This window comes from Gymnoscopelus microlampas (assembly GCF_963454915.1).
Source record: "Gymnoscopelus microlampas genome assembly, chromosome: 6".
Classification (NCBI taxonomy): domain Eukaryota; kingdom Metazoa; phylum Chordata; class Actinopteri; order Myctophiformes; family Myctophidae; genus Gymnoscopelus; species Gymnoscopelus microlampas.
Window position 1 is genome coordinate 4,686,203 of NC_139943.1, and position 16,327 is coordinate 4,702,529.

At 37.8% G+C, this 16,327-nt stretch overlaps 3 protein-coding genes across 8 annotated transcripts in view; 2 read left to right on the forward strand and 1 right to left on the reverse strand.

Moving 5' to 3' along the window:
* The window catches only part of LOC311047419 (uncharacterized protein), a 5,371-nt gene extending 212 nt beyond the window's left edge, over positions 1–5,159 (forward strand). The window contains exons 2-7 of one of the 2 annotated variants that reach the window (XM_084060128.1): positions 1,268–1,375; positions 1,561–1,768; positions 1,897–2,994; positions 3,109–3,255; positions 3,914–4,098; positions 4,216–5,159. In XM_084060128.1, coding sequence (XP_083916254.1) covers positions 2,862–2,994; positions 3,109–3,255; positions 3,914–4,098; positions 4,216–4,314 — 564 coding nt within the window. In that variant the 5' untranslated portion in view covers positions 1,268–1,375; positions 1,561–1,768; positions 1,897–2,861 and the 3' untranslated portion in view covers positions 4,315–5,159. Of the gene's footprint in view, positions 1–1,267; positions 1,376–1,560; positions 1,769–1,879; positions 2,995–3,108; positions 3,256–3,913; positions 4,099–4,215 lie in introns of those variants that run through there. The other variant, XM_084060129.1, reaches the window with a different exon arrangement.
* Positions 1–16,327, reverse strand: part of LOC311047414 (cerebellin-1-like) — an 878,463-nt gene that overhangs the window by 386,196 nt on the left and 475,940 nt on the right. The window lies entirely within an intron of this gene.
* nat10 (N-acetyltransferase 10) overlaps positions 13,385–16,327 on the forward strand; it is a 34,370-nt gene continuing 31,427 nt past the window's right edge. For 3 of the 5 annotated variants that reach the window (XR_014600985.1, XM_084060099.1, XM_084060096.1), the window contains exons 1-2: positions 13,385–13,477; positions 16,146–16,273. Coding sequence is in view for 4 of the 5 variants with exons in the window: in XM_084060099.1 (XP_083916225.1) it covers positions 16,160–16,273 (114 nt within the window). In the remaining variant the exon portion in view is untranslated. Of the gene's footprint in view, positions 13,486–16,145; positions 16,274–16,327 lie in introns of all 5 variants that reach the window. The other 2 variants (XM_084060097.1, XM_084060098.1) reach the window with 2 other exon arrangements.

Below are 16,327 nucleotides of genomic sequence, written 5' to 3' on the forward strand. Positions count from 1 at the left end.
ATTATATCTGAAATACACAATTATACTAATTACATAACTGAATGTAACTCTAGACAACGTGTGTTTCTGTGTGTGTGTGTGTGTGTGTGTGTGTGTGTGTGTGTGTGTGTGTGTGTGTGTGTGTGTGCGTGCGTGCGTGCGTGCGTGCGTGCGGGTGGGTGGGCGGGTGGGTGGGGGTGTGTGTGGGAGTTATAAAACGTAGTATTAAATTAGTAAATCGTGTTATTAATCCACCCATTGTTTTAGTGATACTGTGGACATACTGTCAAATTGTATCTGTCGGAGCCAAATGAAGGATTTTATTTGTATTTGTGCACTGGATGGGATTATTGGTATGTGATTGCTGGAGGAACCTTATTGGCACCTTGTTGGTGGGTGTGCCTTTGTGGGTGGCCTCCGGTGACTATAAATGTGGCTCTCACCTGCTCACCTTTATTGGTTTGTTTGCCCTTGGAGGTAGGGGGAGCTGGGAGAGCTATATTTTTGTTGACCGCTTTTTGCATTATTGTTAATTGCTCACTGTTTAACTTAACTTTTGCACATATTTATTACAGATTTATATATTTTAAATTGTAATAATTGGTGACACTGCACAGTAAACATTTTAAACTTGAGCATTTGTTTGGAACTGAGTATTTTAATGCACTTTTTAACTCTCCCAGGCTTAGCCTGCCGGCTGATCTTACATAGGGTTTGTTATCAGCCGCAACAGTATCTATCATTGCATTTGCATGGAATACTTTAATATTAGCTTATTTGGGACAATTGGGGAGGCTTGCATATTTGGCTGCAGCTGTAGCCCAGAACTTACTGCTCTGGGCAGGGAGGTGGTGTCTCTCCCCAGACTAGGTCTGTTAATCCTCTGCTATTTTCACGTTCTTACAAATATAGTAACTAGCCTATCTAAATGTATGTAAGTGTAACTGAGTTACAAAATGTGTTAGATCAGTGGTTCTCAAAGTGGGGGTCCCCAGCAAAAAAAAATGTTTATGTATTTTGACTATTATTGCATCCATAGGTGACACAATGACCGAACGTATGACAATTCTGGTCATGGGTTTCATACACTCCATGTAATAAAACAGAAATCGTATCAGATGGGGGTCTAATTTGTGTTTAGGGGTCCTTGACATGAAAAGGTTTTAGAACCACTGATTTTGAGCAAAACAATATGATGTTGCAGTAACTTCTAACTCCCAACATGGCATGGGGGACATGGAATTTCCATTATATATTTTTTAAAAGTTGTATGTTCTCATTCTTTTAGGGTCTGTCGACATGCAACACACAGGCCTAAACAAACATCGATCAGGCACAAGTCAATCTTCAGTCGTTCCAAAATTTCCATCCGTAACTGGATGGAATTCCTGTACAGGTAAGCAAGTAATAGCCTAACAGCTCACTACATTGCCAGTCTCTGGTATCTGCATGATTACATCAGAGGCCATAGAACAAACAGTGGCTCACAAAGATAAATACAGTCCAACAACACCTGTTAGGAAATTCACTTACATTTCTTTACATGTTAACAATAAACATGATTTATTTTTATCTTTGAAGATTTTCTCAGGGTCTACGCCTGCGGCAGATAGACATGATGGAGGACACGATTGCAGGCAGTTCAAAAACTCTAAGTAAAATGGCAAAAAAAATAAGGAATGTATGTGTCACAGCAATTGAAAGGATGAGAAGGCGTACAGGCCAGCAGATTGGTGGAAGAAGGGAGTTTGTTGTCATCGATGAGAGCCATTTTCGGCACAAAAGAAAGGTGTGTGTGTGTGTTATAGTAATAGTTAGGCCTACTTCAAATAATTGTGAAATACAGTCAACCAATGTATTTATTCATACTGTGTCTGTTTACATATGTGTTTGTTGTTTTGTTTCTGTTTGTTTCAGTATGGGAGAGGAAGAATGGCTGGTGGGTGGAAAAGAAAGAAGTGGGTCTTTGGGATGCTGGGTGTGAAGCAAAATTCTAGAAAGCCAATTCTACGACTTGTAGAGAGAAGAACTCGAGCCCATCTTGTCCCTTTGATTGCCCATCATGTCAGGGTTGGATCATCAATTCTCAGCGACGAATGGCGTGCTTACCGTATACTTCCTGAACTAGGGTATAATCACCACACTGTCAACCACAGCAGGTGGTATGTAGATCCACGCAGTGGTGCCCATACTCAGCACATCGAGAGGGCCTGGAGATCCTACAAGGAGCAGATCTGGAGGCTCAGGGGAAACCGTACAGAGACTTTGCTTTCTGACCACCTTGCAGTGATAGAGTGGAATGAATGGCTTGCAAAGAAACACTGTGATGGTGCATTTGGCAGGTTAATTCATGACATTTCCAGAAAGTACAAGTAGTATTGTTGGAGTTGGGGGGGGGGGGGTTGATAGCAGCTGGAAAGCTGCTGCCCCTCTTTAAAATAAATATGTTTAAGTGCCAGTGTGTTAGCAAACTTTGTGCCAATAGTCCCTTGTACAGTGTGTATATATACATTTTCACTGTCAGTCTTCTAGCTGGCATGTACATGCTTCTTTCTTCTGCTCTAGTGAACCCCATTTTAGCTGTAGTTCTTCCTTCTCTTTCTGCAGTTCAACAGACCACTGGACTTCATTGCTTGAACGGAGGAATGAGTCGCATAATACTTCAGAAATAAACCTTTGATAGCTTCTCCTCCTCCATGAAAGTTTGGTTTAGTACTATTTTTGATTTTGGGGTAGGAGAGGTGGCCTAGGGATCTAGGAAGTTTTTCCACAGTTCACACCTGCTCTGAAGTAGTTTAGATCAGTGGTTCTCAAACCTTTTCATGTCAAGGACCAGAGCGAAGTCACAGAGCGAAGGAGGAAACACATGTTGGTTTGAGTGAATGGAGCGGATCACAGAGGTGTCTGATATGGAGAAGTCGGAGCCAAGCCGAAAACCTGTGCGGGAAACATGGGGACGGGCCAAAAAGAATGCTGTTGTGGATATAGATGCGTCCGTCGCTGACAAGACTAGTGGTGAGTAACGTGCTTCCTTTCAAGTGTGTGTGTGTGTGTGTGTGTCACGATTCATTCAGTCTAGACGATAGATTCATTCAATAATTAACTTTACTTAATACTTTATATTATTAGGTGTGTCCATGGCCCCTACTAAACTACTGGCAGACAAAAAAACTGCTGATGAGTTGGAGATGTGTAAACTGAAGGCAGGATGGCAACAGGAGAAGATTGATGAGCTGACCAAGGAGAGAGACTATCTGAAAGAACAGTTGGCAGCAGGTAAATCAGCAGACATCACACCAGTGGTGTAAAGTAACAAGTACATTTACTCAAGTACCGTACTTAGTACAATTTTGATAATATATTGTTTTTACTTTACTGGAGTATTTCCAATTTTCTGTAGTTTTACTTCTACTCCACTGCATCTCAGAGGCAAATATTTTACTTTTTACTCCACTACAGATATTTGAAAACTTTAGTTAATAGTTACTTTGTAAATGTTGATTATTATTATAAAACATACATCAACCACTTCAGCCCTATATACATTTTGGGCCCTTTGAAAGTAGCAGATCTACAAGCTCACAAACTGAAGGTAATACATGTGTCCGTACTAAGTTTTTTTTTGTTTGTTATGTAAGTAGGCTACACTATTGTTGTTTATTTATTTTTTTACTGTCTAAAGCCCCCCCCCCCCTTTCTAGTTAAAGGAACACTGCCAATTTTCAACCAGCTTTGTATCATTATTACACTGACAGTTATTGAGAGAGAGTTAAGAGTTACATTTGAGTAAGTTGTACATCACTGCTCCACCACAACTCAAATAAACTCTCAATAACTGTCAAGTTAAATGAATGCAAACAAAACAAGCTTACAAATGTTCCATGTGTTTTGAAACCTTCTGTTTGAATTGTTATCTGTTTTTCTGTTTTAACAGCTCTTAAAAAAGATGACACCTCATCCACCTCCACCCTGGACACAACATCCACCCGGGCAACCCGTGTGTCTTCACATTCCTCTTCTGACACCTCAATGGAATCCTCCTCTGAGAGTACCTCTGACTCCTCCTCTGACATGTCCTCGTCAGAGGACAAGAAGAAGGGGAAACAAACCCAAAGAGAGGTAAAACAAATTACTCACAAGCCTACATTCTCTCTCTCTCTGTGTCTGTGTGTCTGTCTGTGTTTAAACCTTAATGTTGAGAAAACTAATTCTATGTTCTCTCAATTGTATTTGCAGCCCATACTCCGGACCAGGTGGTGGCCCGGTACAAAAAGATCCTTAAGTTGTTCAACAAAGGAGGGACCATGTCTGCTGCATTCAAGAGTGTCGGTGTGAACCGCAACACAGTGGTGGCCAATGCTCCAATCGCGGAGCTGTCCATTGCTGCGCCTAGCAAGTATAAGGAACTGGTTCTAAACCACAACGTTCGACGGGGGAAACTCTCTGTTCTTGCTATAGAATGTGAATTCCAATGAATGAATTCCAATTCAGCAGGACCCAGATATACAGGACACAGTCAAAGCCTATAAGGCTTCTGGAAAGCTCCTGCCCCTCTCAAGAAAGTGAGCTTTTGTGACGTAAAAAATAGCACAAAACCAAACACTTTCATGAGGAGGAGAAGCTATCAAAGGTTTATTTCTGAAGTATTATGCGACTCATTCCTCCGTTCAAGCAATGAAGTCCAGTGGTCTGTTGAATCCACCTTTTCTATTCATATACTGCCTGTATTTTCTCTTCTGATACGTTGATAGCATGTGCATTGACTGATCCAACAGTCTTACTACCCTTTGTGATGTTAAAGCCGCCAAATCCCATTATTTTCATCATCTCGATCTCTTCTTCCGTTTTGCCTTCCATATCTTCCTCTGAGATCTGAATTGGCTTCGCTGTCTTTTTTTTTAGGAAAGTAGAAGAGGTGGCCTAGGGATCTAGGAAGTTTTTCACAGTTCACACCTGCTCTGAAGTAGTTTAGATCAGTGGTTCTCAAACTTTTTCATGTCAAGGACCCCCAAATTGACACTTATCAGCCCGCGGACCCCCTTTTCAAAAGATACTGTATGCCAGGGACCCCCATATGAGAATTTTCTTTTTCGGCTCTAGCAGTGATTCTCAACCATTTTAATTTCAAGGACCCCCAGTTTGACCTGCATTAGGGCTACAGACCCCCATTTAATGGCATTTCTATCCTATGGACCACAATTTATATAATCTATGTCAATTTAACTCTGAGTGTACAAATGGAACCAAATGGACCCGTTAGGGTCCATTTGGTTCCATTTGTACACTCAGAGTTAGACCCATAATGGCCCATTTGGTGCCTAAACTATCATTTAGCTGGGGACCCCCTGGAACTCCCTCAAGGACCCCGGACCCCACTTTGAGAACCAATGGTTTAGATGGATGTAACATATTTATTTGCTGATTTTTGACACATTTGTATTTGGCACTGTGATCCACTTTATTCAGCCAGCCATATTTACAAGTATTACAAGTAATATTTACTTGTGAATAGTATTGCAGATTGTTTCTTTTTTTTCATACGGTACAAAAATGTTTATTTTATTATGACTGCAAGGGCCATGTTCTGTCTATTTTCGGTGTCTACCGTTTGTTGCAATAAATATTTACATTTGCTATATATCACTGCTTCTATCTCATTTATAAATGCTTTATAAGGCATAGATAGTCCTCACTTTACATGGGCTCACGCTATATCATTTGTAAATGCTTTATAAGGCATAGATAGTCCTCACTTTACATGGGCTCACGCAAAATACGTAACTAACAAGTAGTAACTACCTTAATAAATAATTTATTGAGTATGAATAAGTGTTTATAAAACATGTATTAACACACTCACTAACCATGTACAAATCTTCACATAAATATGCATAAAAGTGGCTTGTATATGGTGCTTACTTAGACTTTATAAATGATCCTATGAACCATTAACAACTCATAAATAACTGGTTTGTAAATTGATATAATGCCTATTTATAAATGGTGAATCTATCATTTATAAAGTATGAGAATACAGTTATTAAGCACATTACCGATTAGGTTATAAATGGGCAATACAACGATTACAAATGTGTTTACAAACGCTTATTAATGCTATATAAGTGATGAATTCATGATGACTTAAGTACTTACTAATGCGTAACTAATTGTAAATTGTGTATAGTTGGAAGGTTTATAACTGTGTTTACTAATGCTTAGTAACGTAATGAATAATGCTATACAAATGATGAATTAAGTATTTCACTAATAGTTAACTAATGCTTAATAGTGTATAGTTGAACCATTTATAACTGTGTTTACTAATGCTTAGTAATGTAAGAATAATGCTTTACTAATGATGAGTTCATGATGAATTAAGCATTTACTAATGCTTAACTAATGCTTTATAGTGTGTAGTTATTATAAAGTGTTACCCATCTGGCTAGATGAGAAATTGTATTTTAAATTTCACATTGATAACCTTGAGACAAAAAAATTGGTTTTTCTATAGAAATAAATCATGCTTTCCTGCATCCAGTAGGAAAACAATTATTGAAGCCACTTTTCTCTCGGTTTTAGACTATGGAGACATTATTTATAGAACTGCTGCTCCATCAATTTTAAAACGCCTTGACACTGTGTACCATTCTGCCCTAAGATGGGTCTCTGGTGACACCTATGGTACCCATCACTGTACACTATACGGGAATGCAGGCTTATCCTCTTTAACTGAGAGGCGTGATAAACACTGGTATCTATTTATTTTTAAAGCCATATCAGGAATGCTCCCCCCTTATATTTGTTCTTTGTTGGTTCAGAACCCTATTACATACCAGACCCGCTCGAGTGATCTCCTGACGCTCAAGGTTCCTTTTGCGCAGATGGTGTTAGGCAAGACAGCATTTTCTGTCAGTGCTCCATCTGCCCGGAATGAGCTCCAGAGGTCCTTGAAAATCAAATCACTTCCATCTTTAGGTAGTTTCAGGGAAATGATTTCCAACATTTTTGTTCAGGATTGTAACTGCTTTATTTAATTATTTGATTATGATATATCTGTTCTAGTTCTTTGACTATTTTAGTTTTTGAGTTCTTTCTGTATTCTGATTCATGTATTTTATTGCTGTATGTGAATGTCTATTCCTGTTGATTACTGTGTTCTGTATCTCGGCTACATTGAAAATGAGGGCCTGCCCCTCAACTGTACTCCGAGCTGAAATAAAGGTTATGATGATGAACTGTGACAAATGCTAATGTTCTCTCTTTCTCCCTCCTTGTCTGTCTTCAGGTTGTCCAGAAGGATGAGGCTGAGACGGAGCTTGCGAACACCACCATGGGGGTGTTTGTCCTGCGTGAAAATCAAGGTCCTCTCTGCGAACCGGTGGAAATTGGCATCATTATTGATGGTGTTGAGGTACTCAGTGGGCTGTCCTCAGTTGCTTCTGCGTGTGCCATGCTGTTTGGCCTTATCTATGCCCTGGACTTAAAGTATCCAGAAGGGCTCAAGTATAGTTTTGATGCCTTTCAGAAAATCATCATGGACATAGAGCGCAAAAAGATGTCAAAAAGGGTACAGAACCTTGCAGCAAAGCTGCAAGATCCTGTGTAAACTCTTTACTTGGAGAAAGGTTAATGTGAGCCTTAAAAATCACATCTTTACTTGGAGAAAGGTTAATGTGAGCCTTATAAATCACATCTTTACTTGGAGCAAGGTTAATGTGAGCCTTACAAATCACACATTCTGTTTAAAACATTGTCCCTAAATTTTGTTTTTATTTGTAAAAGAATTATATGGATAGAGATGGAGCCTTTGAGCCAACCTGTAAAACCTCAGCCAAAATGGGACAAATTATTTTTTTATGTTCTTTAGATTTGAAATGGACAGAGAGCAAAAATATGTCCAAAGGGTACAGAACCTTGCAAGAGTGTAAACTATTTACTTGGAGCAAGGTTAAATGTGAGCCTTACAAATCACACACACTTCGTTTAACCCATTTAGGGCGTGAACCCCTATTTGTAACTATACTTTTCAGGACAGGATTTAGAAGGCACTATTAGAATCGACCTCCGGTCTAAATCGGTTAAAACATTCTGTCCCTGAATTTGTTTTTATTTGTAAAAGAATGACATGCCTTTCGTGTGAATACAAACAAGCACAACTTTGATAGATTCTTCTCAAGAATTACAGAATCGATCATGGACATTTTGGACGTCGTCATGAGTAGTATAGTAGGGTAAGGTTCTAATACCCATTTCTACCGCTAGGTAGAATTTTGACATTTTTGACATTCCATAATTATTAATCCATAATTAATAATTTCAGATTGATTATTTAATTTGTTTCATTATTTAATTCATCCTTGGTTTAGCAATAAGACCCATTTATCATTCTAATTCCCTCTGTCTCTATCTCTGGGTCTCTGTCTTTTTCCAAAGACAGTGGGTAGTGGGTAACGGGGGATGGTAACATATGGTGATTTTGGGGATCTGTCTGTCTGTCTGTCTGTCAAGGACAGTCCGATAGACAGTCCGATAGACAGTCCGATAGACAGATAGACAGTCCGATAGACAGTCCGATAGACAGATAGACAGTCCGATAGACAGTCCGATAGACAGATAGACAGAACGATAGACAGATAGACAGTCCGATAGACAGTCCGATAGACAGATAGACAGTCCGATAGACAGTCCGATAGACATATAGACAGTCCGATAGACAGATAGATAGATAGATCCCCAAAATCACCATATGTTACCATCCCCCGTTACCCACTACCAGTGGACCACTATTTTACGATCCCCTAACCACTAAACCTTGTAGATAAGCTATTTTTCAGATGTTCTGAATGTATAAGGGCCTGAAGTGGTTAATGCCATAATGGCAGATACTCGGTCAACCGTAATATATAATATTAATGAACAATACATTTATTGTATGCAGGCCCTACCCCCCACTGAAAAGGCTGAACTGACAACTTTTACATGCCTTTTGTGTGCATACAAACAAAGCACAACTTTGAAAGACTACTTGCGTCACATTGGACAGCATCTGCTAAATTTTGAAACTGTTACATGTCTTTTTCAAGGGTGCCCATATAAGACAAATATTTATGGAGCCTTCAGGACTCAGAAGTCCAGAAGCCACAAGGCATCTTCTATAAATGATTTAATTTAAAGCCTGGCATTGCTTAGAGTTTCCCTCTCAAGATTCAAGCAATGAATTGCAGGAGAATATTTCAGATGATGAGTCAGTCAAGTGCTTCTGTCCATGAAATGCACAATGTTGAAGATGTGTCCTGTTCTGTTGTGTAAATTTGCCTCAGTTTTATTTAACCCATTTAGACTTGAGGCCGATTCTAAATCCTGACCTAAGTTTTCTGAAAAACTTCAAACGTTACAACAAATGTATGTTGCTATATACTGTACATACAACAAATGTGTTAAGTTGGAGCATGATTTTCTTGTCTCTGGTGTGGCTGTTGATGACTTCTTGCAGGAGCTACAGTATTTGTTGGTTTCAGTCCCTGTTTACAAGCTTTTTTTTCTTCCCAATATTTTCTGAGACTGGTTTAATGACTGTTTACTGTTACAGACTGATAGGATTACTGACTGACTGATTATGAGACAGACTGGGTTAGTCTAATATAGCCTTAAGGCTCTGCTATTTTTAAGGAAGAGGTAACACTCATTGGCAGCTAGCAAATGGCAAAGATTTGTTCAAAATGGTCCGCCAGTCATGTTATTGGCAGGCAATTTGTGAAGGTGTAAAATACCTTGCCTGGACCTCATGACAATTGTGAATGTTTTCCTTGAAATGTGTCTTATCACTGCAGATATTATATGTTAAATTACAGACATGTGGATTTTGGTGTAATATTTTTGTATTGTCTTAATCTAGCACTGTATGACTTTGCCACTTAGAAAATGTACTGTTGCCATGTTTAGGGCTAATATTTTACCAAAGCACTTTTGCCTCAAAAGATTTCTGTATCTCTTTGCCTCTCTCCATCTCACCCCGTCTCTCTGCCTCTACCTCACTTTCTCTCAGTCTCTCTGTCTTTGTGTGCAAGTGTTGTTTTATTGGAGATTTGTTGGGTTTGCCAGACTCGGAAGTGAATGTATCGTGCACATGCTCGTGGCACTTTGTTTTATTGGATCTGAGATTTTTTGGGGTTTTCCAGGCTCAGAAGTGAATGTATATCGTGCACATGCACGTGGCACTTTGTTAAAATAATTCCGATTTTTGTATTCATGGTATTTGTTCTCAGGAAGACGCCATAATAAATGTTGAATATAAATTTGTGTCTCTTCGTAATTTCAAGTGTCATTTTCAACTTGGAGTAAAGTAATTAGTTTACTTGTAACAGGTTGACAAAAACGCATTAGGTTTTGTTAAAGTGAAAAAAATACTTTAAAAAATACTGTTTTATACATAATTTTGCTTTGTAGTTACTTAAAATATAAGCTTAAATAAAAGTGAAAATACAGGTTCATTCAAAGAGAATTTATGGTTTGGTTCAAATAAAAAATGTTCATTGGTTGGAAGGAGTTTCTTAACTTACGGTAAATTAAGATATAAGCTTAAACCAAAGTGAAAAAACTAATTAATGTAAAAAGAGTACATTGCTTTAATTTTAAAAAATGATTTATTTGTAATAAAAAATATTCATTGGTATTTAATTTAAAGTAAGTGGATATATTTGCTTTGGAGAAGGGTAATTTTCAAGTTGAGAAAAAGTAAAATATTTACTTGTAACAAGTTGAAGCAATTTTTTTACTTTGATCCAAAGCCTACATTTTTACAGTGTATGATCAGAACAGCCTTTTTCCTAATCTAGGCTAAATTGTCTAATTGTGTGAATTTATGATATTTTGGCATGTTTAATTATCAATTTGCTGGGGATTTCCTTAATGGCCCTTGTTGGTCCCCGGACCTCATGTTGAGAACCACTGACCTAGGCAACAACTGACATTGATATAATTAACCAACATGGCTCCAGTGTGATCTGGATATGGAGAGGACATGTGTAACCCTAAACAAAGGTGAGGATTGGACTAATTTCAGACAATGGCGACATTAACATAATAAATGTATTTGACAATCAGCGTGGTCATTTGCTCGTATAGGATTATACTGAAGCATCAATGAGCATTCGATCTTGGGAACCCATAAAAAAAAAGGAAAACAGCGCCCTCTGCAGGTGGAAGGAAAGCGATCATATTGCAGTTATAGATATCTAAAACTGCTTTATGGATAGGAAGAATTACAATTATGGATATCGATAATATAAATACAGATATATTGAACTGTATTGTTCCTAGCACAATTGCAGTTGTGGATATCCATAATTCGATTAGTACTAGTCATAATATGAATTGTGGTTATATTTAATTACATTTTGGATATACAAAATGTAATTATGGAGGTCTGGAACGATTTTTTAATTTCGGATATCTAAAATGGTAGTTTGTCCTAGTAAAAACTGCATTGTAGATATCTGAAAGAGTAGATCCTCCTAGTAAGAATTCAATTGTAGATATCCAGAATGTTGGTTTTAGATATCCAGAATGCAATTACGGATATCCGAAACTCAAAGCCCAATACAAATGAATGGGAAAAGTGATGTCATTCCTCCTAGGAAGAATGACGTTTCGGATATCTCAATGTCATTATGGATATCCGAAACGTTAGTTTTGACTAGGAAGAACTGAATTATAGATATCTATTATACATATTCAGTCTAGCTATTAAATGTTAAACCGGCTACTTATTTTTTTTTAAGGATTTCAAGATTAATTTTGACTAGAACAAATACAGCTTTAGATATCGTGAAATACAATTTCTACTAGTAAGAATGTCTTTTGGATATATTTAATTACCATTATGACTAGTAAGAATACAGTTTTTACTAGGAGAAATGCTATTTGAGATATCTAAAATATAATTGTAGATAGTCAATCAACCCTTTTATGTTAAAATGGCGTCATATCTACCTGTCACCAGATATCCATAACATATTTATGTATATCTGTAATTGTATTGTTCCTAGTCATAATACTAATTGCAGATATCTGAAATTACATTTTTACTAGTAATAATATGAATTGTGGATATCCATAATTCCATTTGTCCTAGTAACAATGAATTAATGGATATACTAAATGTAATTACGGAGGTCTGGAATGATTTTTTAATTTCGGATATCTAAAATGGTAGTTTGTCCTAGTAAGAACTGCATTGTAGATATCTGAAAGAGTAGATCCTCCTAGTAAGAATTCTATTGCATATATCCAGAATGTTGGTTTTAGATATCCAGAATGCAGTTACTGATATCCAAAACTAAAAGCCCAATACACATGAATGGGAAAAGTGACGTCATTCCTCCTAGGAAGAATGACGTTTCGGATATCTCAAATGACAGTTCCTCCTAGGAGGAATGTCATTATGGATATCCGAAACTTAGTTTTGACTAGGAAGAACTGAATTATAGATATCTTTACTTGAGTATTTCCAATTCTGCTTCTACTCCACTACATATCAGAGGCAAATATTATACTGTTCACTCCACTACAATTATTTTTAGAACTTTAGTTACTAGCTACTTTGTAGATTTTCATTATTATTACAAAACATGCATTAACCACTTTATATACTATATACATTTAGGCCATTTGAAAATAGCAGATCTACAAGCTCAATGCGTTGCGATGCGACGCATTGTGAGCTTTTAGATCTGCTATTTTCAAAAGATGTTTATACATTTGAAAAACTTGTGAACTTGTTTTTAGTGCTCCTACATTGCAGTATTGATACTTTTACATACGTTTAAAAAAATGGGTATGAGCTAAACCGATATATATATAACTCTATTAATGGATAATACATTTATAGTTATAACTATGGGTGAAACTTTAGCTGTAGTATACAACCCCCGTAGACACTCCAAACATATATAAATAAAAAATAAAGGTGCTTACCCCCATGCCCCAAATGTTAACTCTCACTACGGGGTAGTATTTTAATGTAATAATCCATATCTTTCAATAAAGAAGTGTTTTAATGCCGACTGTGGCCGATTCTGTCGGAAGTTCCCAATGGGCGGTAGTGACGGGTAGTGAGGGGGCGCATCTGGTGAAACCCGGAATTACACTCAATGTTCGGCCACAGACGGGATTAAAACACTTCTTTATTGAAAGATATGGATTATTACATTAAACTACTACCCCGTAGCGAGAGGTTATATTTCGAACGTGGGGGTAAGCACCTTTATTTTCAATTTGTACACGTTTGGAGTGTCTACGGGGCATAGTGCTGAAAGTCCCTCTGTCCATGGGGGGTGAACCCTAGTGTCGCGTAGTATTGACGTCATCATCGGGGTCCTCCATGAAGCGGTGTCTCCACGTGAGTTGTTGTCAGAACAGAAGCATCATGGCAGCAGATCTGTAGATACTTGGATTCCACCTATAACTATCATACTACACTGTTTAGAACCGCTACCAGGTAAGCATGTACGTGTTGTTTACATGTTAACATGATTTAGTTAATGATCTGATGATCAGATGATCTGTTAATAATGTGTTCAATCAATCAATAGTTGTATCTGTTCTGTTCCAGTCATGTTGTATGTATTTATTTTTGTCTTGATGTGTGTGTGATATCAGTGGTTTTCACCTCATTAGCCTATAACGTTAGTGATTCTAAACCTTATTAATGTTAATGATCCTCAATTTAATGTGCACATACGGTATCATCCATACAGTATCATTCATCATGATTTGTGTGCATGGGGATCTCATCTTAAACAAGCTCTGTGCTTAATGAGTTGGTTCTCAAAGTGGGGTCCGGGGACCCCCAGGGGTACTTGAGGGGGTTCCAGGGGGTACCCAGCTAAATGATGGACAGGAACCAAGTGGACCCTTATGGGTCTGTAACTCAGAGAGTGTACAAATGGAACCAAATGGACCCGTCTCTGAGTTACATTAACATTGATTTTCCGATATGAATTGGGGTCCCAGAGATATAAATGCCATTAAATGGGGGTCCGTATAGCCTAATGCATGTCAAACTGGGGGGTCCTTGAAATTAAAATGGTTGAGAATCACTGCTAGAGAGCCGTAAAAATCTTCTCTTAAGGGGGTCCCTGGCATATCTATTCAAATGGGGGTCCACGGGGTAATAAGTGTCAATTTGGGGGTCCTTGACATGAAAATGTTTGAGAACCACTGGCTTAATGAGTCTTCCAGTTTAGTAGACCTTGTATTGTGAATTTGTACTTCCATGTACTGATGTTCTCATGTCTTACTAAATAAAGTACATCAATCAATCAGTAGTCGGACCCCCATCTAATAACATTGCTGTTAGACATGATATGGTCTGATATGGACCATATCATATGGTCTGACATGTAATGTAGGGACAGAGATATAACAGTGAAACTCTGATCAAAATACTGATTGATTACTTTGATTGAATACTTTAACAATTTACAAAAAAAAAAGTAGAGAAAGTACAGTTCAATACAAAAGGATGCAGGATTAAGCCCAAGAAAGCACTATGGCTTGTTTCCATTGGGGTCCATGTAACTGATCCTATATGTTCTCTAGTTGTATTTACTTGTACATGTAAGAAATAAAAGTAATAATGGGGAAGATTATCTATGATCATTAGGCTGGGGACCCCCTGGAACTGGTTTTGATCCATAGGGCTGTCACAAATCAAAGTTAAGTTTGAAGATTAAAGGTAGGGTAAGTGATGTGTTTTGGTTAAAACAAAACGTTTTGTACTAAAAGGTTAAAGCACTATATTGTGATTGTACTCATTGCTATAGAGTGTTTGTTCAGTAACAGGAGTCTCCCTGTCTCTCCAGCTCTTTAATAAACAGAAAATACATGTTCAGGCAAGTGACAACATTTCAGCCAATCAGGAGAGAGTACCCATTTATCAGCTTCATTTTGATAGTGTTCCAGTTCCAATGTTGTTCTGCTCATTTCTTTGTGTCATCACTTCACATTTCACTTGTTTAATCTATATCCTGACTGAGTTCTCTATCCTGATTGGATAAAATTGGTATCCTGACCTGAAAATGCCTTTTCTTTTTAAAGAGCTGGAGAGACATGGAGACTCCTGTTACTGAACAAACACTCTATAGCAATGAGTACTATCACAATATAGAGCTATTTAACACTTATTTTGGCCAAAGAAAATCACTTACCCTACCTTAAGTATCATTACAAATAACTGTGATTTACGTGTGTTTTTGGCATTGGGAAAATCAAAATGACAATATTAGCTTTTTGGCTTTGTAAACAAAAACAATGCACAGGGCACTGAGGGCACATATGACAAATAACTAACAATATACAAAGAAATAAGTGACTGCCACCAATAATGATAAATGTAATAATAATGCTAATAAATAATGTACTATGGTCAACATTTTTCAAATGGTGGAAAAATAGCCAGATGAGCTGTTTTTAATTGCACAGCTAAATAATTACGACTATGTAATAATTGTGAAATACCAGTGTTGATTTCGTTGACTAAAACTATGACGAAAAATGTTCGTCGACTACCTTTCTTCACTGATGAAAACGAAATAAAAACTAAGCTATGATGAATAAGACTAAATATATATTGACAATTTCGTCAACAAATAAAAACTAGACTAAAACGTTAGTGAGGGACGAGTGGAGAAGAGATCCAGTAGAACTAAAAGACAAGTCGTTTTATGTTTGGTTGCGCTCGGGTGTTACGCTCTGAAAATAGCAGATCTACAAGCTCACATGACAAAATAGCATAGAAAAATAGCAGAAAATAGCATAGAAAATAGCAGATCTACAAGCTCACAACGCGTCGCGCTGCGGCTCGTTGTGAGCTTGTAGATCTGCTATTTTCAGCATGCAACCAAGTGTAAAATCTGCCATTGCGACGCCATCAAGGCACCGCCAACATACATTTCAGTCGACTAAATTAACTGTAGATTTAGTCGACTAAAATCTTATGATATTTAGTTGACTAAAACTAGACAAAAACTAAAACATTTCAGATGACTAAAATATGTCTAAACTACCGGTACATCAAAATGTGTTGTCAAAACCAACACTGTGACATCAACTCCTCCTCATCAGTTGAACTAATCAGGTCCTTCCATTGTTTTTTTGCCCCCCAGCAGCACCAGACACCATGGCTACGGTCCGTAAGAAGGTGGACAACAGAATCCGCGTTCAGATCGAGAATGGCGTCTCTCTGCACCAGCGCAGCCTGTTCGTTGTGGTGGGAGACCGCGGTAGAGACCAGGTCAGTGTGCTCATTAGATCAGGGGGTCTTCAACATTTTCAGACCAAGGGACCC